This window comes from Venustampulla echinocandica, assembly GCF_003357145.1.
Source record: "Venustampulla echinocandica strain BP 5553 chromosome Unknown scaffold_4, whole genome shotgun sequence".
NCBI lineage: Eukaryota > Fungi > Ascomycota > Leotiomycetes > Helotiales > Pleuroascaceae > Venustampulla > Venustampulla echinocandica.
In genome coordinates, this window is record NW_022474209.1 from 649,035 (window position 1) to 671,485 (window position 22,451).

Consider the following 22,451-nt stretch of genomic DNA (forward strand, 5'->3'; position numbering starts at 1 on the left):
GCATTTAAATTTGCTTACGAAGTACGAGCTGGAAGCCGACTTCGTCAAGCCACAGGCGTTATTGGTGATCCGAAACACATTACGAGTATCAAAACATCGATTAATCCTGGGATTGATCTCGCCATGCGATTGGCTACCGGTACTTTTCCATGTTTGGTTCCCTCGCGGAAGTGTCATTGCGGGCCGTACTTCTTGTATGTACTGGAATATATTAATCTCCTTGCGGCACATTTGGGACTAAGCTAGAGCTACCAGCTCCCCGTTGACCGGGCTGTTGCTTGTGCGAGAAGCTGGCGAATTGGGCAACCAGGACACACGTCTTGACCCCACTTCCCGCGATGCGGTTCGTCCCGTCGTTATCTGTAGAGCGGCTTGAGAACTGTATTTTGACTGGTGATCCCGGTGCACGTTTTCTGCTTGGGTGTTCCCCATATGGAATTGCGAGGAATTCCAGCAATGCTACGTAAGATTGGGGGCCGGAGCCCTGAAGTTTTACTGATTGGATCTGGTGATCTTTGTCAATTAAATTTGTAAAGTCCTTTCTAATTTGCGTGCCCGAGACCCGATATCAAATCAACAAATGTTGAAACGGAACGCGACGATGTTTCGAGTTTTGTCCTATCTCTCATGATTGTACCCGAGTACGCCTCAATGTCGTATTGGAATAAGTAAGTAATAATAAGCTTTCCCTTTTGGCTATCTCTACGAAGTACATGCCGTGCTTACCAGGGTTTAAGCATCGTAAGACCAGATTTAGTAGACCGAGAGACTGTGGCGTCTAACTCTTTTTAGCGTACTCGTGAAAGCTAAGATGCTTATAGGTGCACTGCAAACCTGACGTCGGAAGTGCTCCAGCCGACAATTACCTTACGGCTGGGACTGCGCTGCACCTGTGTTCAATTGAATGGATATACGCCGTTATCGTACATGTAGTGTGGTCCAATCCTGTAAAGATAGGGCCATGCCATGCAAGGTCAATTACGACTACTTCGTAGAAACTCTTATCACCGGGGTTAAGGCAACTAACTGCAGCGGTGTCTGTAAACTATTGATCTGAATCACAACCTAGGGGTAGGCTACGCGCTGGGTTGCGTGATGTGGGATATGCCCATAATCTACAACCAACCCAGGAAGCAGTTTGGATCCTGTCAGCACTAGTTCGTCCCTAAATGCATTTCCGGTGGCACATATACTCACATCGAATCAGAGCTGATATGATTACCTCAAGGTAGCACTATAGTCTCATAGTCTAGACTACCAGGCCACCCAATCACCCCCGAATTTCAAGGTTTCCACCCTTGGAACCAGGCAACTGATACCTTGGGTCCAAATGCACAACCCCTTATTCGGATCGTATATGTCATCCAGGAACTCATTAAGCTTCTCGTTGACCTTTTCTTTTGACTCTCAGAAGACAGGATGGCCATATGATAAGTCAAAGCGATCTCGATTGGTGGGTAGAATTGGTCAATCCCACTTGTAATAATCAAAACCCCTGAGGGGTTGCTCTGTACGGTTCGACTCTAGGAATATAAAGCCGATGTTTCCTGGTCTTATCCCCTCCATTTTTTATCCTTCAAACTTCCAATCCAACCACTCAGCTTACTTATTCTAATAATATGTTGCTTCCTATCTTAATAACTTTGTTTTCGCAATTCCAAGGTCTAAACGGCCAGGCGGTGAATGATGTGGATGCAAATGGCATCACTCTATTAGAAAAGATAGAGGAGATGGAAAGACAAATCCTGAATCCATTCACCCTTGTATCCGTGGTTACACCTTGTGGTGTCAACTTCAATGACAATCAAAATAGGGGCCAGCAAACTTCAGCAGAATGGGTGAGGATTATCTTCCACGATTCGATCACAGCAAACATTGCTGGGCCGGGATTAGGGTCAGCATCGCCCCTTTCTTCTACTTGTTGATATGTATTGATAGACATAGTGGACTTGACGCGTCTATTGGCTTTGAATCAGACCGGCCGGAGAACGTTGGCATTTTTGTAAATGTTACACTTGGCCAGGTAAGTCAAACTTGCTATAATTACTTGGTGCTAAGAGCTAACTATTATAGTTTAGCCAGTTCTCTAGCGTGTTCTTGTCTATGTCAGATCTTATTGGAGTAGTAGGTCAGCTGCGACCAATTTAGTCTGCTGTTTTAACATCAAGACTAGGGATTGTCTGACAGTCTTGCTTCTTGTGATCCAACCGCTCGACGCATACCACTCCGTGTTGGCCGAATAGATGCTACTGGCCCTGGACCTGCAGGCGTACCAGGCCCAACAGATAATATAGAATTTGCGACTGCTGCATTTGCTAAAGCAGGATTTAGCCAGAGTGAAATGATCCAGGCAGTGTGAGTCATTGCTTTTCGTGGACTATTTAGAACTAATTGAAGACCAGGGCATGCGGACACTCACTGGGCGGGGTCCACCATACCAACTTTCCAGATATTGGTGTGTGCTATAGCCCCAACTTATAAGATAAAGCTAATATTCGAGTGATAGTCGAGGATCCTAAAGATGCTTCTAAGTAAGGAATATAGTCTGTCTTGAAATAACAGTACTAACAGATTAGTACCGACGGCCGAGCTCCATTTGATAGCACTCCGGCTATATTTGACAACACTGGCGTCAATGAATATCTAACTGGTACTGGCTTGAAAGGCGGGCCATTAGTAGTTGGACCTGAGGCCACACGATCGGATTTACGTATATTTGCTTCAGATGACAACGCCACTATAAGTGCTATGTCTTCACCCCAATCTTTTGAAGACACCTGTTTTACGATTTTCGAAAAGATGATAAACACCGTCCCCAGTGCAGTTAAGCTTTCCGATCCTATCGTCCCCAGGCCATGGATTCTGCGTGAAAGCCATCTGGACCTTAATTCAGCTGGTGCAGTGACGTTTTCTGGGACAATCATAGGCCACTCTTCAGCTTCTCTCCCTGATACTGCCTCATACTCTTATGGGACATCTGGAGGAAATACGGCCCCAAAAACCAGCCAAGCAGGAGGTATAGCGCCGTCTTGGACCTGCGATCATAATAATAGCTAATCTTGGCTCTAGTGGCATATCCTATTGTTGCAAACACCCCCATCGGGTTTGGGACCATTACAGACTACAACTTTGCCGACACCTTGAATAACCCTGATGTTACATCAATCAACGTTCAGAGCTCTTATTCGGCACCAATCAATCAAAAGATATTCATTCTCGTCTCGCAGGGTTTTCACAATCAAATTAGAGATTCAAATAACGCCATCACCGTAAACCAACAATACGTCGTACGCGCAGCAGTAAGTAATAGGATCCGAACCCACTACTCGGCTCTTCCCGCCCCCTTACCTTTCACTCGTGATCAAATGAGGAATTCAGAAACTAACAGGATATCCCCACAACCAGATACTAATTTCACTCGCTCCAGCCGGGACTGTATTGTCAGCCAAACTATGGCACACCGCAGCGCAGGCTGGCTCAATTGTGCCTAAGATTCTTAGTACTACTGTTTCAATGACTTTAAAGACCACCCTTGGGTCTTACGCGATATATCAAGCGGTGGTAACTGTGGGAGATGGTGTATCCGCTCTACCAGGTGGAACCATGACTTTCCAGGTGACATCAGGGGCTACCCTTGCCAGCGCAAAGGTTGACCCCGGAAATTGGCCTGCATGTACAAATGATGTCTTGACCTCTTGTTGAATGCAGCAGAACGCGTTGAAGGACGGGCGAGTTGTGACCGATTAGGTGACCGCAAAAAAGTGGATATTGTGGAAGTTGAGAGTGGTGAACTGGTGGAAATAATGGCTTGAATAGGATTATATTGGGTAGCGGAGAGTTACTATGAACAGAGCACACTGTTGTTGAACCAGAATCAGTGAATCCTAACTTGACTTCTTCATGCCGCACCGTGGCAGTGTGTAGCCTCTCACGGCTTGCTCATCCTCCTTACTCTCGCCACCCTTCACGCGCAGCCTCCACCACCTCACTACCACCTAGCAACTCGAAACGACTAGCCACGTCTATGTGCATTTGAAATGGATCCGATCCTAGTAGTACTATTAAGAATGTTAACTCTTGGCGAGTAGGACTACTGGGAGCTAGAACTTCCTGTATGTTTAATCAACACTGGAATTTAGTCCCAGACCTTATCACAACAGCATCCCCGACTATCGTGTTCCCCGTACAAATACTCGCAACCTTGTTCTTTGGTAGCAAATCCTCCCGTCACGACCTAGAACTATACACAAAAAAAGTAGTAAGTACCTACGCTGTAAACTATGTTCAGGTGCGCTGCCCCTTTGAGTTTAGCGCATCCGCTTCGGGATTGCGAAGCCGCTTCTTTTGATGATGCCTGCAAGAACCCCTTTCGTCCTCTATCAACTTTCTCCAATACTTTCAATTTCACTCACACGCGGTTCTCTCCCTAATCGGATGTTAGCTCTGCTGTCTTGTCTCAGACTTGGCCTTAATCTTTGAGCAATGCTCCTACTTCCCCCTTCTCTACTTTAATCACGAACGATGACCCATGAATTCAAAGGAGACTCATTGAATGACAGTACCCTGAAGTCATGAGCATCATATGTCTCGGTTGTGATTGCCTTGCAGATTTGAAATCGCCATGACCCTCAGAGTTGTTGTCGCGCACGGCACGGCACGCCCCTTTCCTCTTTATCCCGCACCTCAGCTGCCTTCCTCCAGTGTCATAGCGCGACCAGGCTGCAGTAAACCCCTATCAAGGACGCCCAGAACATAATTAACGCTCATGAGTCCCTCATCTGAAGATCTGTCATCGTCCAGCGTCCAAATATCGAAATCTCTAAAGTTTCCTTATGACAATTTTCATCCTTGCTCTTCTCAAATCCTATCGAAGAAGCAATGACGCCGAAAAGATCACTAGGCGTTAATACTCTACAAGAGAACTGCATATCATATCACGACGAACTTCTAATCTCTAGGGATGTCAAAGAGTACTTGGTTAAGCATTATCCACAAGCTTCAATAGTTACCGAGGGGCTTCTGGATTGCAAGAACATCCTCTCACGATCCAGCTATGTGTGCCTCACTCGTCCACTACACTAATATCCTCTACTTCTAATTTTTCGATTAGGAAAAACTCAGCGAAAGAAGCCAGAAGAAGATTCGCAAAAACTTTCGTGGTTCTATGATTCCTCCCCTAGACAAACGCTCATCGGTAGACTTGGAGTCTTACGAAGAGCGATACCAAACCGCTCAACATGACGCGAGGTTCGAGCTTGCGCGGCGCATTCAGAGAAGTGCAAAGGATATTAAGAGTGGCAAAGAGCCTCGCTGGTCAGCCGTGGTGAAGAATGAGCTATTCGGGAATCTGATAGAGTCCTCGCGCCGTGCAGAAGGAATAAAGGTGTTTGATGCTAAGCAAATTGTCGAGAGAGTCATGGTGTATGTATCTCACCATGCCTTTAGCGAATGCATTGTTGACTCGTTTCCGTCAGAGAGGATGAAGACACCTGGGAGCATGGCCACAAGTCTCTTCAACGAACAACGCCTTTAGAAGCACCTGATCTTACTGCCCCAAAGCCCGATCTCTACATAGCTCTACCAATCATCAAGCGAACCTCGAATCCTGAGGGATTCCATAGAGATGACTATATTCAGAATTTCACTGAAAATAATTTGGCACTCTTGGAGCAAGTTGAGAATGGAAACTTAATCTCGAACCCCATGACGCGGCTGTACAAAAAGACGGAGCTCAATGAAAAAGACCTCGTTTGTTTTCCCTGCGCAGTTGTAGAGATCAAGCATCATAGAGTGCGACGAAGTTTCAGAGAGAAGTGCTACTGCCAGGCTGCGAATGCAACGGCAACAGCTTTATCAATGTTGAGCAGACTATCGCATTTGTCTATTCCCAATAAATTCTTCACAGAGATCCAACCTGTTGTCGCCTTCACGTTCATTGGCCATCAAAGCAGAGTTTGGATAGCTGTTATAAGCGATAGGAGATGGGATGACGATGAGCTTCAATGTGGCTATGTGAGTCTCTTTTTAGAACCTGGCTGTGCATATTACAGAGGATTGTCACTGAACGAAACAAACCGAACAGGAAATGCAGTGTATTTGGAAAGGAGATCTGCGTGTTATTTGGGACACGGTACAACTGTGTCGGATTATTGAGAACCTTCACTATTGGATCGTGAGGCACTACCGGCCATGGGTATCCAGCTGTCTGGACAGATGGCGGTGGGTCGTCAAGACGCATGATGAAAAAAATGACGCTTCAATGGGCGAGCTTGACGACCTTCTCCCAAGTGAAATAGATCTAATGTCAGAGGAAGATTACGACGAGGACTCTAGCGAAGAAAGTGAGAGCGAGGAAGGGGAATATTCGGAGGATGAAGGTAAGGACCGCAGCCCCAATAATTAAAAAACCCCAGCAGCGTGATCTAATGTGATTAGATGATGATGAGGACGTCGAATCCGAAGTAGAAAGCGTGGGAACCCCAATTTCTATTTCTAGGGTCAGCCGACCTAGAAATAGTAGAGATGAAGGAATACCCAGTTCCAAAAGCCTCTACTCGACTCCGCAGAGACGCTCTAACGCTGCAACGCTATCACCAGAGGTTCTGCTCACGAAACGCCCTCAGCTGCACTATGATGAAAGGAACCCCCTCCCTCTTCGGCATGTTCGTAATCATTCAACAGGATAGAGATGAGAGGCCTCCATTAAGACGGTATACAGGGTCCTTCTGTGTCAGTGTCACTCTGAGATGTTTAAGGGTTTTTACGCAGATATTGAGTTGCAGTCCCAGCTTGTACTCCAGAAGTAATAGGAGCAGATTTTCTGCTTCTGAAAGGCTAGGAGAAAGTTTGGGTAGAACTTCTGATTTGGATGATCTACGACAACAAGTTTTAGAGGGTCCCACGATAAAGTATGGAGATCATCCCATCCCCGCCTGGTGGATTTTAAGGCGGGAGACGAAGCGAGTTGACTTACGCTTAATCCGCGGATCGTAAGTTAGGATAATCGTCGCATTAAACAGCGACCAAGACCGATGAATTCAGCGGCTATCGCACCTGAATATTGCATTTAGCTGTAATAAACGTACAACTTCCCCTTCTCCTTCGCAACACCCAGCATACTCATCACTACGTATGTTTGAGGACCATGCCACTTGGCCACCTTCCTGATCCCACCAACGCAAATGATGGGGCTCCACTCATGACGATTAAAAAATGATTCGTCAGCCCACTTTGTAGAGCCACAGTATCCGACCAGTCTGGGGACCATGTCAGAAGCTTCAGCTCGACAATCACCCTGTTTCCAGGTTCTTTCCAAATGGTTTCTCGAGAACTTCGGGAGTCTATCTTGGCACCGTGAAAGGCGTTAATATTCTTCGATGAGTCAAGATGATGACTTATATTCAGAAACTCTCGAGTCCTGCTGCGGTATAGTTCAAAGGTGCCACCGCGATAGTGGAACGTGGGATAGGGAGCTCGAAGAAATCGACTCGACAGGTGGCTACTAACTCGGAACTAAATAATGTATAATTACAACAAGTCTAGACTTTCGCAACACAGAAATGCCTACCTACTGTTTGTAATCATGACCATGTGCTTATCCTTTCCACCAATTTCTTAGCGGATATGTGAAAGCTAGAACCATGTCGGTGGCCCAACCTGTCCAGCCCCGTGCACGCTCTACATTGTTCACTAACCTAACGAACCGGCTCGTGAAGATGTCTATTAGAAACGTTAGTGGTGTAGTTGGGAATAGCAAGGTTTTTACAGACCAGCTTCTTCGAAGTCCTCCGCATACGCCTCCCATACGGCAGCTTCCGTACCGCCTTGGGCGGTATCTGGAAGCAACTGCCAGTCGTCACCAACCTTGATTCGGGGGCCTATGGCTAGACCCCTTCCAACGATTCTTGAATCTGCCATAAGCCTCGTTGCGGCATCCACCACATCTTCGGGCTTACCCGTTGCCCCTCCAGCTAGCAAGATACGACCTCCAACAGGAATTATGGGCGTATCAATGAAATACGGGAGAATCATGTTCACTCGAATGCCCTTGAGAGAGGCGGTACAACGGAGGGACCTGTAGAGTCCCAAAACAGCATGCTTGGACGCACAATATTGTATCTGGCCCGGAATCGCAGCCAAGGATGCGATAGACCCGACCAACAGCAAATGTCTATCCCGTACATTGGGTCCAGGACTCAATGTATGGTCAGCCGGTTGTGACTTTGGGTTCTTGGGGAGGTAGAAGATGGCAAGATGTGCTGTGTACATGACGCCGATCAAATTGACCTCGAGGCACTTAAGATTGGGCGCGGGAGGTTCTTCGAGAGTATCGAGATTTCCGGGTGGATCATCAAACATTGGAGAGCCGTCAGTTATTCCCGCATTCGCTACCACCGCGTCAATGCCGCCGTGAGGGCTGAGTCTGACAGCTTCACGGAAGAAATCCACCTGCGACTGCCAATTGGTTACATCGCAATGGATGTAGTGGTGATTCTGGTTTCCCGTGGCCTTTCGGACATTCTCCACTAGCGCCCTTCCCCGCACATCGTTGATATCTCCAATGATCACATTTGCACCTGTTTGTATCTCGGATTAGTAAAGGCCCTTTCTGACATGGTGTTATGATGCAGTGTGTCTATTACCATTTTCTGCCCACTTCCGGAAGAAGCCTTCTCCGAAGCCAGATGCTCCCCCCGTCACTAGAATTGTCTTTCCTGCCACCCAAGCCGCATCGTATGGTTCGGTTATATCGACTGGAGGGGACTGTTTGGTAATTCCAACGATGTTATTGCGATCTTTGGTCATTTTGGTCGACTGTATGGAGAGTCGACCGCAGGCTTATGTTGACGAAGCTTGACGAAGCTATGTTGACTAGTGTCAGACCTTGCAAATCACATTCTGATATTCAACTGAGGATAAACACCTACCAGCAGAAATAGGGAAGCTACAAGACCATATGTAGAGTGCGATTAAATGTGAGCGATAGCGCTGAGTTGCAACCAGTCCGTTTTGTTCTGGAGTCTGTTTAATTCCGAGGAATATGCATTATCAGGGGACGGCTTGACTTGGAAGATATATGGAGGAGGAGGAGGAGGAGGAGGCGTAGAAGGATGCTGCTAGTCGGATGTGCATGTTTCTTCGCGGAGGATACGGTAGTCAATAATAAGCAGCCAAATACACCCTAAACGAAGCCACCACCATGCCAAATACGGACTGGCTCGAAGGGTTGGCACAGCAAGACAGCAAATAGCAAACTGGACCTGTATACGGAGTATTGAGGTCAAGGTCGAGATGGGCCGGGATGATAAGAAGATGTTCAGAGGAATTGCGCGCTGTAGATCATGAACGCATGGAGAAGTACGAGTCCCTGTGCAATGCCCCGCTGACGCAACTGCGCGACAACGGGAGGAAAACGGGTCAGGGGCCGACCCGCCGTGACTTGCCGGTTTCAACCTTATTAGTATATTGTATGATTCAACCTCAACATCTTGATATCAGCACCTACCCGTCCTCATCGGCAGACCTCTGAATGCATGTTTCGTGTCTCCGTATATATTTATATCGAGAGTATAAAAATCAGCCCGCGCTTTGGATGTAAGTGCTCCCGGCAGCGTAGCAGTACCTACGGCAAGTAATTCCCACTGTCTGGTATCCGCTCTCTAATCTTATTCTAAAGCTAGAAATGTGGATATATATCTGTCGAGTGCTGCCTCGTCGGCCACCTAAAACATTGCGGATGCCGGAGCCATACAAATGAGAGTGTACCCCATGAATACCCCCCCCCCTTCTCGTCCTTACGCTATACCGCCCGTGTCCTATTTTGATCGATCAGACCTGTCGACTTTTGATATCGATAGGGCGTCGCCGAAAGCGAACAGACTTGAGAGCGTGGTGTGGGGTTCGAATATGGGCGGTAGGCTATGGATGAAACGTTCGAAGCCAGATCAACGGACATACAATTTGCACGACCCGATATCTGCTGATAGGCAATTGCTATTGCCTAAAGCTGGCTTTCAAGAGCAGACGACGCCTGAGAGACAATCACGGGATTGCGCAACTAGAGGAAATTCATAGCAGTTTCACTAGTGTAGGTACCTCGTATCAGCTAGAAGCAGTTCCAGCCATGATAGAATGTCATATATGTTTCATAGGTAGGAGGGCATGTGTCGAAACAATTTGGAAAACCCAGATATCACCTCAGCTAGAAGTCCATTTCATCGAAACCGCAAAATGAATTACAGACCTAGGCGTTGAGGAGGTAGGCTATGATTGTTGATATGTGAGCCCCCGGTGCCAGCGTAATAGGCGGCTATCTCGGGTTTCGATGGAGGTATGTTAGTTGAAGCGCGTGCTGACATGGCTAACCTAGGTGATTGTGAAGAGGGGTTCGTAATTACGGAAAACATGACGATTTTCATCGGTTGATTCCGGGACCGAACTTGTCTGCTACCTGACATCATGTCACCTCGGTGAGCCACAACGAATTCGCGGTGGCCTGTAAAGAAAAGTAGGAAGCCTAATATCATTGCAATGATAGATTATGGAATCCACCAACTGACCTTGGGGCTGAATGAAACACATAGAATAAAACCCTATGTCATAGACATGATCACCACTAAATAGAACCAGCTTCGCTCTCTGAGTTAGAGTGGACAACGTGCCTGGAAGGAGCCTACCATCATTTCCTTCCCGGCTGTGGTCAATCAGCCGACTGGTTGGGTCTCCATAGAGCCCTCTTTTTATTTTCATAACCACCAAGGTCCCAAGGCAACAGCTAACTATTATTGCTGCCGGTCAAACTGGGCAAGTTCTAGACTCGGGGGTGCCGATATTGCCTCTATATACCACTTGCACGGGACCTGAGCAATACAGCCTACTATATGATTTAACGATTCACTTTGCCACGCTAAATATAGCGTACCTTCGCTGACGGAACTATATCTCCCAAAATAGAACATCTGGGTTACTCAATGTTAGGGGATAACAATATAAGAGTACATCTCAATTAGCGGCCCAGCGGATAGATCATTTTCTACAGCAATAATTTCTACAAAAGGTGGGATTGAGCGACACAAACAGCGGCATATTCCCTTTTATATTGCTTTTGTGGCCAAGTATCTTTCCACCATGCGACATTTAGCCAAGCGGCTAATATGTGGTTGTCGTTCATGGACAGCTTCTTGCCACTGCAAGTGAGTGTACAGCTAGGGCAGTACAGAGCTCAGGTGTCTTGGCATGCCCTTCTTTACACGAAGGGTTGGCGTGGGAAAATTCCAGTTGATGTTCTCGGCTCGTCCTATATTTATCGCCATGCACAACCTCGGATGCCAATCATGCGTTGAAGCCACGCATGGCAGGATCACGATCTTCAACCCCCGCATAAACCATAAAGTTAATGCTCTATCCTACAACTAACTAGCTGCACCTGTATGGTCTTGCTTTCCCCCCCCCTGGTGGCTATTTCTGAGACTCGACTTTTAATGGTCCTTATTTACGGTGTCTTCGGCTTTTCCTTGTCAAGTTTAGGCCGCCATCTAATACTCTCATTCGAATACGTTAGTGTCTGATACCCTCATGCTCTTGTCCATTTAATACGATTAGATATCGGTGTACTCCCGACCCAGAAACTCTCCCAGTCGGCAGGGGGCCTTACTAGCGGGATCGTTTTCATGCGGTCGAAGGATGATCCGTCCAAACAAGCGGTTCTGTAGTAAAGACCCCTCCACGATCTTGCAAAGGCGGGAAGTTGAAAAAGTCCTCACGGCCTGTGATTTTATGAAGAATGCCTAATACGAGATTCATTTCCCCGCTCTCACTATCCTACTCGACGTGATTATCTTTCCGCTGGCGGGGCTGAGCGGGACATCTGAGCTAGTGATCAGCTCATGACTCCGAACAAGACATAAAAGGGCGACTCTTCCCCTTCAAAATTCAGTTCTCCGCAATCTTCACAACCACCTCCTACCATTCTAAGTCAGCTCCCCAGTATTAGGATTAACCGACGTCAAAATGCTTGTCAAATCTGGTGTTCTCCTCGCTCTGGCTTCGGCCGCCATCGCTGCCCCAGCACTTGATACCCGTGCAGATGCCCCCAATCCCAATGAGGTGACCATCAATGGCATCACTACCTCTGGAACCGGGTGCCCACAAGGCACCGTTGGGAAGTACCTCTCTGATGATCGCCAAACGTATGTTCGCCCAGTTCCATTTCTTCCTCCCATCAAGTCGACATGGAATTAACACCTAATTAGTTTCACCCTCATCTTCGACCAGTATCAGGTTCAAATCGGGCCTGGCACCCAACCAGCAGATGCACGCAAATTCTGTCAGGTCAATCTTCAGCTACACTATCCTTCTGGCTTCCAGTACTCGATCTTGAGTACTGTTTATAGAGGTTATGCAGCTCTTGATGCCGGCGTGACCGGGACTCAGGAAGCCACTTACTACTTCTCTGGTCGTAAGTTAACTGCGCCTCAAATGCCTAACAGAGGATGATCATCAAACCTCGTGATCTCTGGCCGTAATTTCCGATCCTCTACTAACGAATTAATCAGAATCCGCCCAAGTATCAACCAAGTCTAGCTTCAAGGGCCCATTCAGTAACAACTACAACATCGCGGACAACGTTCCAATGGCCTCCACCGTCTGGTCTCCTTGCGGAGCTGATCTACCCATCAACATCAAATCCCAGATCTCCCTCGCTAGCACCAAAACTACAGCCAAGGGCCTTATGACCGACGATTCTATCGACGGCAAGATCACCTGGGTCACCGGTGTCTCCTGGAGAAAGTGCAAGTAGGTCTTCGAGGGCACGTTGTCCCAAGACTGCTGCCTGATATGCAGAAGCGGTACTTGAAATGGATGGGCCGATGACTGAACGGTCTATTTTTGGATCCCCTTACGATATACTTCTGAATGCTGTCATTGGAATCCTGCGTCGTGCTCGCATGGTAGGGCGGGTGATAAATTATTGCGCAGGCTAGGTTCTATTTTTTGCAAAGGTTAGGTGCAGTTGTTGAGTACTTGGTAGATTAACACGAAATATCAAAGATCTATCCATTATATCCGACCTCAGCAAATTGATTAAGCTTGATTGATAATAATTAGCCTGTGTCTTTCCCAAGGCTGAGGACCCGGAAACAGCAACAACGCGGGGGGCGTGCCGTGACCTTGCAACCCATATACCAGCCGTGAGGTACCCGACTAAAACCATACCGAATCATCAATCCAGCGTCTGAACGTAGGCTTTTCCAATTAATAACATATTAATACACCCATATATCCCAACCCACTCCGTGGCTATGACAGCTCACAATCACAGACACGAGCACGTATTCGCCTACTTAATTAAACATCCCGCATTCTCGTCCCATCAGCAAATTGAAATCCGGCGCAGCCTACATCTTCCCTCTGGCTAGATTAGATACCATCTCTCGTCCCGTAACCCACGTGGTTCTCCACAACGTCGGAAAATCCAGCGTACTGGTGAAGGTATCCGCATACCCGAACCCCAGCATTGGTGGAATCCAGCCCCGGGCATACTCTAGCGCAAAACAAGCCTCGGGCATCTTATACTGCTTGACGTTGCCGCGCTTCAGATGGTGAACGGTGCCTACGGGATACACTTCCGGCTCATAAGACCCAGGCGTGAAGGCAAGCTCCGTGCCAGCCAAGATATAGAAGTAATCGTCGGCGGTGTGACGGCCCGAATGACCCTCTGTGCCGATGGCGGTGCCTGTGGGATTTATTAGTTCAAAGCCACATAGAGGCATGTAATATAAGACCGAGAAGCCGTACCAAAGATGATCAAATATTCCGTGATACCTGGAGTGTGTTAGTTTGGTCATGTGATACCGCGTTTTCACGATCCTCCGAAGGCGAGAGCCATTGCTAGAGGCCTCGAGGGGGACGTACTGGCATGAATGATATACATTGCGCCCATGGCGCCTCCAGCATTATTAAAGATCCACTCTTCATCCAGATTCACATATCCTCCTGGCAATTTCTCGCTCAGCTCGCCAACGATAAACGCCACGGCAGCGCGAGTGTCATTGCCATGCGCTGCAAGTGCGCGCTGGGAGAGATCCTGAAGGTGGGAGGGAGAAAAGATGTAGAACCATTCCAAGTGTGAGTCCAAGAAGTAGTAAAGAGCGGTTAACAAGGCAAGCGCGACAGCGAGAATGGTGAGGTTACGCGTCCCAGACTGCGACTTTGCAGCCCGTTTGGAGGAAGACGACTTGGAGGGCGCCATTATCAAAGAGGGTCAAAACGACTTTATAAAAGAGTGGCCGACTCTGCACGGAACAAAGACAAATGAGAAAGACAGTGACTTGAATGAACACACTATACAAAGTACAAGCAGTTGAGCTGAGAGTTGGAAATTCGATCAAATTTTAACAGGTGTTACATGTCATGTGATTTACGAGCTAGCTAAACCCCGGATATTTTCCGAGCCGGCCACTTCAACTCGTACGAGCAGCGCCGCTCCCTTATCCCCTATCCCCTGTCCTACTACCATGTTTCCAACTATTTCGCCCCTCTTTTCCCTCTATGAATTTCATCGATGCCAGTAGGAGCATTTGGCCAAGAAGAGAATGTTCCTAGGAAGGGTTGTTAGTACTAACTGGCGAGTTGTATTGAGATTCAAGTCGACTCGGTGGCAGCCGGCTTATCCGAAGTCGCCTTCTCCAGAACAGCGAGGCGTTCCAAAGTCGATTTGTTTGAAGCCGACTTATCCAGGGCAACCAGGAGTTCCAAGGCAGACTTATCCACGGTCGACTTATTCGAAGTCGACTGATCCAGGGCAGCCATGATTGCTACAAATGCCACGAAGATGAACATTAGCGGCAAGGATATAAAGGGCAACGTAACGAATGACATTAATACTACCATGATTAATGTGGTGGTGATGCCGAGCCAAACGAGGTTTAATGAGAGCCGGACGAGGCCGATTATGAGCCGCATGAAGAAACATAAGATGCACACAAGTATTGTGAACAACACCCTAATAAAAGCCATCATTATGACAAACAATACCACCAGGCCCATGCATATCATCGGAGCAGGATACATGCTGACCGTCTTGGCGTTGAGGGATTATCCAAGGGGATGTATCTAGCGCAAAGAAAAATAGAAGATGGCTAAAAAGGGTGCAGCGGGAAGTGGCAGATCGTTGGAATAGGAATTTAATACCCCAAGGTCCGAGTGTAGAGGTAAGGAGGATAGAAGATATCCGTGACTTGGGAGTTGAAGAGCAGCAGACGGGAGCTCTATTTATACATCCAAATTTGCGCTGGCAAGAGGATAAACAAAACCACACAAAATGTAAATATTAACTCGTGCAAGTCTTTATTCAGATGGGAGCGGCAGGGCCCCGGATTTGACTAGCTTTGTTTGACTACAAATAAAGCTGCTCCTGTTCACCACAATCGCCATTGTGCCCATTATTACAGATCGTGTTTTCAACAGTAGCTTGAATGGAATCCTTCCAGCATCGAAAACAGCGGTTGGAAAACGGTCTAGGAAGCTTTGATGCTTAACGCCCTCCAAATACAAAGATTCTCAGAGCTTGCAACATAAGATGAATAGAACAATGGCCAGCTCTGCAAAAGCCACTTTTGTTGGGAACGGGACAAAGGGAACATGAATAAAATCTTTTGGAGCAAGCCCACCTCGCCGTATCGATTGGATTTAAGAAAACAACGTGCTTGACAGCCCTGTCGCCAATTGCCGCCTAGGAGTTGCGGGGTATTGGAATGAGGGTAATTCTTAATGATGATAAGGCTCATCAAAGTGAAGTTTCACTGTAGGTGCAGGTGCGGTGGAGCGTCATGGCCTGAGGCAGCGACATGGTAGCTATCTTTTTACCGACTCCGACGAGACATCAATGTTTCCCATCTGCTCGTAACATCGGTGCAATCAATTAGCCAACCGCCATTGTTCTTCCAATTCCTCACGTCTTCTTCTAAAGATAAAGATGTCGATGTTCCGGGCGAAGAAGCTGGACCTGGGGTGCTTTGTCAATGTCAAGGTTATCCGGGATCACACCAAGCGGAAGGTTTTCGCAGAGCATGAGACCGAGAGGTATGGCACCCTATCACCTAAAGTGTAGCGCGCCGCTGGCCGTCAATGTACTATGATATGATGCGCATGAGGGAAGCTCAGAAGAGGTCCAGATGATCAACTGCTAACCCTTGTGAAATCTATAGGCAAGCTTTACGGTTCATTATCCGCAACCTAAGCCTACCCCAACGGACTCGCGCCCAGGCCCAACTTCAATTATCACAAATGCACTGCTATACGCGATCGACACAAATCCGGAATCGATGCATAGAAGGTGGGAAAGGGAGAGGTGTGCTCCGAGATTTCAAGATGACGAGAGTATGTGTGCCTCGGATGCTTCACAGCGTCAATTGTAACGTGGATGGTGCCCGATACTAACACGGCATCTAGTATAATTTCCGGGTGAATGCTTTGGCGGGGAATCTTCCTGGAGTGAAGAAGGCTAGTTGGTAACATGATTGTCGCATTCATGCGGGAGGAATTGTAGGCAAAGACAACATTGACAAACTACAACGGAGGCCACAGCCGAATGCTGGAAAACTTGTGCTTGGCGAGCCTCATCAACTGTACAACATACATGGGTGGACAAGATATCTGGATTGTGTACATATCCAAGGAGTTCGGGACAGATATTTGGGGTATGGAGCACCCATGGCCAGCGGGAGAATACATCATGTTAGAAATGTTCTCATGCTACTCTTTAGAATGCTGGATTCGAGAGGCTCGAGTGAGAAGTCCTCATGAACCTGAGCTCGCAGTAAGTATTAAAAGACGCAGGCAATTTCGATAACAGGGGAACTGTTGCCATTGTTATTTTCCATCTACTGTTTTGTCATATTGGGTTATCGTCCCCCTTGCTCATTTACCCTAGCCCCCCTGGGTTTATTTCACAGTGTGTCCATTGCTCCCACTCAACGCCGATATAGGTACCTAATCTACTTTCGGAGGCTATGTTTTCATTCAATCAGTCTCTTTCAGCAATGTATTGGCTAGAGCTATATTTCAATGCGATTGCTCCTTCCACCATGATGTAGCCTCCCGAACATAAGCAAACGGATGGCACGACCTCGGTTTCCATTTGCAGAGTTTGTCTAGATTGACAGGGCATTATAAAGTAACACGTCTTAATGGTATTTTGGGGCGCTTCGCTCATGTATTTCTTGATGTCGCCAAGTCCTCTTCCCACCGCTTACTGCGAAGCATTCACTCCTTCCCCCTTCGCTATGCTTACTGGTCTCCCGAAAATTATAAAATCGAGGCCGGCATCAACTTCCCCTCCTCAACGCTACCTAACCGCTTCACTACCACCTTTACAATTCTTCTTCTAATTGTGATCAAATCAACTTTCACCTCCACAACGCTACAACTGCTACAACAGGGTCGATCCATACCAGCTCACGATGTTCCGCCGCCTCCCAGTCGGTTTGCCCAAAGACCCAGTCTTTCCCGCAGATCTGAAAGAATTGGGGTAAGACTGACCTTTACGCATCTCTTTGGTTAGACCATACTGATAGACACATAGATACTTCGTCAAGGACAATGACGAGATTCGCAACATCGAAAACCCAAGGGCATACTTCAAGTTCTTCTTGACCAAAAATGATCGGTATAATTGTCTTCAGCGTGAGGCTATGAATGGTGAGATAGCATTCCATCTTCTAGCTCCAGGAAGAACCAGGGCTAACATTCCTTTCTCCAGAGGCCATCCGCAACATTGTTTCAGAACGCCTTCAGAAACTTGGCCTTGAGAAAATTAGACTTCCCCTCGATGCGAAGGCGAACGAGCCTACCCTCCCAATCTTCATATCCTCCGATATTAAAACCAAGAAGCGGGTGGTGATCCTGTTCTACGAACATACACAAGATCTAGGTCTCTTCGCACACCGTATCATTGGCGGTAAAGGCGGCATTGACGAGGGCTCTGCGGTGAATTTTGCGAAGTACATACAAACCCAGAAGACTTCCGGAGACAATGATGACTCCCCTGGCATCATTCTGGCGAATATGGGACAGTTGAGATGGTGGCGCCGAGGTAAGAAGGCCGTTACTCAGAATACTTGGTTTGCGTTGCCTCAAAAGAGCGCAGTTGAGCGGCCGTATCAATTTGATCTGGAGAAGAACACAATTCGGGGAAACAGAACCACGGAGGAACACGTTGATTATATCTTTAGCGCTGTTGTTGAGCAGCTGGTCGATCCAGAAGCTTTTCTCGATGTTATCGGGGTCTCAGCTGGCGCCATGCAAGTATCGCGGTTCCTTGATAATCATGGCAATTTCAAGAGATGGGGTGGCCGAATTGCTGCATTTGCTGCTGTGGCAACTTGGTTCCACGCACATGATATCAAGAATGTGGCTCTTGCTGAATGGCTTGCAGACGTATGTCACCTCATCCTCCAAACCCCTTGCTAGTTCAAAATTATAATATAGATCTTGGCCGCTAACTCTCTCACGTAGCGAGGTCGAGTATATATCATCTCAGACGAGCCGGATGACACATTTCTCGCTGGTCCCAAAGGCCGGAAACGTATCCCTGCCTATGGTTGCCCTGTATTCAGCCTCGGCGAGCCGTACTACAGCGAGACGATGCTACCAAAGGGCTACAAGACGGTTCTTAACTGGTTCCAGGAGGTCGCTGATGACCTAGAGTATTTGAATCCATCATTTGAAAGAATTGATATCGGAGGCGAGGAAAGCGACGAAGAGGTGCCGATGGGTTGGGGCGGAGAGAATCAGGATGTTTCAGATGAACTTCATGATAACGACTCCCCAGGCCTGGAAGGAGGTGGAGTTAAGCTGGAGGAGCTAGTAGATAATCCAGGGGGAAATGATGGCGGAGTAAAATTGGAGGTAGATGAGACAAAGTAAGCCCATCCTTCAGCTTCGGGGATATCTGTACTTCACTGGAAAGCTCCGTTAGGGATTGCGGACGACTACTTCTAAAGTATGATGGCAATGCATTGATGCTAAGGGTAGATAGTTTGGGAACTAGCTGTTTATTCAACGATTATAACAAACCACCAACTCCATATGTAGTACATAACCCAACTATATAACTATGCAGTCAGGAACGAACCCTTCCTTGCAGGAGGAGGCGCACTAAGCGACACAAGCAGTTCATTTGCCCTTATGATTCTTTCCCTCACAACATTCTCCTCACTCTCCCACCGTCCGATAACATCCTTTTGCTCTTCCCCTCCAAATCCCAACCACCCACCGACTTTGCCCCCCTGGGCCTTGGCCTCCTTCTCTTCCTTCGCCAGTCTCGCAACCATCTTGTCCCAATTCTCAATCGCCGCTCCTAAACATTGCTTACACGCTGTCTTCGCTTCTTTATCCAACGGAGCGCTAGTCAACTGTTCCTCGGCAATATCCACCGCTTCTCGTGTCCATGCTAGCCCTTCCTCCTTGCTTCTGTTGCTTTTCTTCGATGCGTACAGGATTTCGCCGATGTTGCCCATTATTCCGGCTTCCTCGCAGCGTTCCTTTGGTGTGCGTTTCGGTGGGGATGTACCATCGTCGGGGGGTGGAGGATAGGGCGGAGGGATGAGAATGGCCCGCGCGTAAGAAATGGCAGCGTGGATGAGGCCACTCTTTTCTTCCTCTGTTGCTTGTAAGCGGGATTGGGAGGAGGGATCTTCCGGTAGGGATCTTCGCGCACGGAGAACAGAGAGGAAGATAGGGAGTGCCAGAGATATATTTGATGCTAGAGCGTGGTGAACTGCGATGGCGGTGGTCACAGCTAAAAGGTTTGCGCTGGGTGGTCCAGCGTTCGGGTTGAGGATGCCAGTGGCACGATCAATGGCAGGCTGGGGAGTAGAGCCTGAAGGATTCTCAGTGGCAATATCCAATGCCCATTCATACATGTTCATGGCCGCGTTGTGAGTCCCCTTGAAGTCCAGGTATGCTGCATAGCCTAACGCAGCATCAACCCGCTGCTTCTCAGTGAACCCACGTGTTGTGAGGATGCGCATGTAGAATACTTCTGGAAGTTCATATGCTTTCTCGCAGTCCTCTTCTCTGGACTCCACCTTCGTTCCAGGAGGTGGTGGTCGTGGATTTGGATTCGAAGGCCCAGGAACCATGCTCTTGGGCATTATGATTCTCCGCTTCTCATCCTTCACACTATCTTCCAGGTGTTCTGCGGATACTGCTGCACCCATCAATGCATTGTAGTATCCGCGTCTCCATGACTCGGATTTTGCCGAAATATCATAACCGGTCTTCCCAATGCCTTCTACCAAAATTCCGCCTTCTCCCTGTTCCAATAAGCCTGCTCCATCAATGTTCGGATCTTCTAGTCGCAAAAGTAGGATGCGATAATATGAGCCTATGGTCACCCATTGAACGTAATTTCCAGGCATATTCTCTTCATCCTCATGCCAATTAGCCATCATATACTGGACACGACTTATCCATGACCATTCTGGAGGTGGATGATACAGGCGATTTGTCCATTCCTGGTGAGCCCCGTAGCCCATGACAAAGAACAAAAAGACGAAGGTATATAAATATGCCGTCCACTTGAAGCCCTTCTTCACCTCGTCCTTGATCCATGCCTTGGTTTCGGTGGTAACGAATCGTGCCGTGAGGCGCCGACTAGGTGGGGAGAGGTATGGTATATGGGGGCGAGAGGTGGGGCCAGGGTTCAGCGTCGAGTGAGAGAGTGAGAGGCGCAGAGAATTAAAATTGGGAGGGCGGAATGGGCGGAGCTGAAGCATCCTCCTAGCAGGAGTTGCGATTCCAACACGCATCGTGGAAGCGGTGATGATGTTTGATGGATGATGAGGCTGATGAGGCTGAAAAATATCCCATGGAGCTTGAGTCCGAGCCCACTCCGCAAGACCTAGCCGACTACAGTTTGGGGCTTCGATTCACTCCAACCTCAGGCAGTAACGCAAAAGACCCCTATTCTGCGAGGTATGCCATGCTTCATCCTCATCTTGTGTAGTGGGCCATGCCCTAGTTTCAGCCTTTTGTTAATACTAAACATGATTAGCAGTTCCCACTTTCAATGAAATCCAACAAACCCTCTCCTTCCTTGCGATCGGTTTCTCGTTCGCCGCGTGGGGCCCGTCACAGAGTAACAGTAAAGCGAACCCGAGCTGGCACGCCACGATCGAGGGCTTAGAGGGTAAGCAGAAGATTGATTAGGATTATGGCCGGTAGATAGCAAGTATATAAAGTGCATATCGTTGGAGAACATAGCATCTTAAACGTGGAAGTTCAATAGGCAACACATGCCAGTCAACGGAGCCCAACCGCAAAAATGGTCCTTCGAAATAACATTACTTAAATTAGAGTAGTATATATCTATCCCAGAGACAACTAGTCACAATCCATCTCGCCATGCTCAAAATAGCTAAACATATATACAACCAATCAAATGCCGTGACTACATCGTAGTCGAGGCCAGGAACATAACTCCACATGAGAGATGAATCTAATATTTTGCTGCACAAGCGAGTGTGTTTTCCCATCCTGTCTTCCAACGCCAGAACCAAGCAGTCGCTCATAATTATGTTCATATCAGGTATCCGCTGGCCAGATTATCACCCTCACTCATACTGGTTTGTACTCCGGTGCTATTTTTGAAGAAACACACCGAGTTGCTCTGGGGATTCGATGCGGAAAACATGACCCATGTGGCAGCGACACATCCAGCATGTTTTGCACACGCATTGAGACAGCCCGGAAAGGAACTTATTGTCTGGTTTCCAATGTCGATAATTTGCCCCGGGGGTGGCATGGAGTCGATATAGCATAACTGATGGAAGGACTTTCCCGGCGTCGTTGAATTGAAATTCACATCGATAATCGACGGGCATCCAGCGACATCCATGATGACTATATGTGTACTTGCAGCATCGGCCGCAGATACAGTCGGCGTTGTGGTGGTTACGCAGGTAGTGCCACTGTTGTAATAGGATATCAGCCATTGCTCAACGCGGCGACAAATTGCAGGCGTGTCAAATCTAGAAAATATGTTCAAAGGGTAATGGAAACATACGCATTTCTCGACTTCTCTTTTATTACCAGCGCTCCGCCTACACCACCACCGATTCCTCCGCCGATAATGAACGCAGCCAGGATAAGGAAGATCGTCATCAACAAGCCACAGGTTCGCTGCCGATCCCTGGGCCTCTCGACAAATTCGGGCACGATGTTGCGAGGGAGCCTGGGGAATGGAGGAAGCACGGGGGAGGGATAGGACCGGGTTTCCACCTCATCTGGGTCGAGCTGTTTCTGAGATAAGGTCCCATTCCCAACTCTTCCCCTCCTGAGCCTCTCGCCAATGTCACTGTACCGACAGAAATGCTTCTCGGGCTGGTGATCAACGACCTCGGGGCCCTCGCTCGATCTCCGGACAGGGCGTGGCAGAGGCATGTCGC

General features: G+C 48.0%; 8 protein-coding genes across 8 annotated transcripts; 4 read left to right on the top strand and 4 right to left on the bottom strand.

Moving 5' to 3' along the window:
• Positions 1-1,619: 1,619 nt before the first annotated feature.
• On the top strand, positions 1,620-3,702 carry BP5553_06507 (uncharacterized protein; the record flags this gene model as incomplete). Its single annotated transcript, XM_032015130.1, has 9 exons — positions 1,620-1,894; positions 1,945-2,023; positions 2,074-2,124; positions 2,174-2,355; positions 2,403-2,455; positions 2,507-2,531; positions 2,577-3,016; positions 3,070-3,299; positions 3,406-3,702. The coding sequence occupies 9 exons, from the start codon at positions 1,620-1,622 to the stop codon at positions 3,700-3,702; spliced, it is 1,632 nt and encodes a 543-aa protein (XP_031868551.1).
• A 1,176-nt stretch (positions 3,703-4,878) lies between these two features.
• Positions 4,879-6,686, top strand: BP5553_06508 (uncharacterized protein; the record flags this gene model as incomplete). Its single annotated transcript, XM_032015131.1, has 5 exons — positions 4,879-5,055; positions 5,111-5,421; positions 5,475-6,012; positions 6,083-6,377; positions 6,436-6,686. 5 exons carry the CDS (start codon positions 4,879-4,881, stop codon positions 6,684-6,686), a joined length of 1,572 nt encoding a protein of 523 aa, XP_031868552.1.
• A 714-nt stretch (positions 6,687-7,400) lies between these two features.
• On the bottom strand, positions 7,401-8,805 carry BP5553_06509 (NAD(P)-binding Rossmann-fold containing protein; the record flags this gene model as incomplete). The annotated part of the gene is made up of 4 exons (XM_032015132.1): positions 7,401-7,512; positions 7,695-7,719; positions 7,770-8,576; positions 8,643-8,805. The coding sequence occupies 4 exons, from the start codon at positions 8,803-8,805 to the stop codon at positions 7,401-7,403; spliced, it is 1,107 nt and encodes a 368-aa protein (XP_031868553.1).
• A 3,204-nt stretch (positions 8,806-12,009) lies between these two features.
• Positions 12,010-12,799, top strand: BP5553_06510 (Uncharacterized protein; the record flags this gene model as incomplete). Its single annotated transcript, XM_032015133.1, has 3 exons — positions 12,010-12,188; positions 12,252-12,457; positions 12,555-12,799. 3 exons carry the CDS (start codon positions 12,010-12,012, stop codon positions 12,797-12,799), a joined length of 630 nt encoding a protein of 209 aa, XP_031868554.1.
• A 598-nt stretch (positions 12,800-13,397) lies between these two features.
• Positions 13,398-14,251, bottom strand: BP5553_06511 (Uncharacterized protein; the record flags this gene model as incomplete). The annotated part of the gene is made up of 3 exons (XM_032015134.1): positions 13,398-13,735; positions 13,798-13,824; positions 13,915-14,251. 3 exons carry the CDS (start codon positions 14,249-14,251, stop codon positions 13,398-13,400), a joined length of 702 nt encoding a protein of 233 aa, XP_031868555.1.
• A 3,211-nt stretch (positions 14,252-17,462) lies between these two features.
• Positions 17,463-18,927, top strand: BP5553_06512 (Uncharacterized protein; the record flags this gene model as incomplete). The annotated part of the gene is made up of 4 exons (XM_032015135.1): positions 17,463-17,530; positions 17,585-17,700; positions 17,762-18,438; positions 18,517-18,927. 4 exons carry the CDS (start codon positions 17,463-17,465, stop codon positions 18,925-18,927), a joined length of 1,272 nt encoding a protein of 423 aa, XP_031868556.1.
• A 188-nt stretch (positions 18,928-19,115) lies between these two features.
• BP5553_06513 (uncharacterized protein) lies at positions 19,116-20,813 on the bottom strand (the record flags this gene model as incomplete). Its single annotated transcript, XM_032015136.1, has 1 exon — positions 19,116-20,813. One exon carries the CDS (start codon positions 20,811-20,813, stop codon positions 19,116-19,118), a length of 1,698 nt encoding a protein of 565 aa, XP_031868557.1.
• Positions 20,814-21,583: 770 nt separating this feature from the next.
• On the bottom strand, positions 21,584-22,446 carry BP5553_06514 (uncharacterized protein; the record flags this gene model as incomplete). The annotated part of the gene is made up of 2 exons (XM_032015137.1): positions 21,584-22,034; positions 22,070-22,446. The coding sequence occupies 2 exons, from the start codon at positions 22,444-22,446 to the stop codon at positions 21,584-21,586; spliced, it is 828 nt and encodes a 275-aa protein (XP_031868558.1).
• Positions 22,447-22,451: the final 5 nt, after the last annotated feature.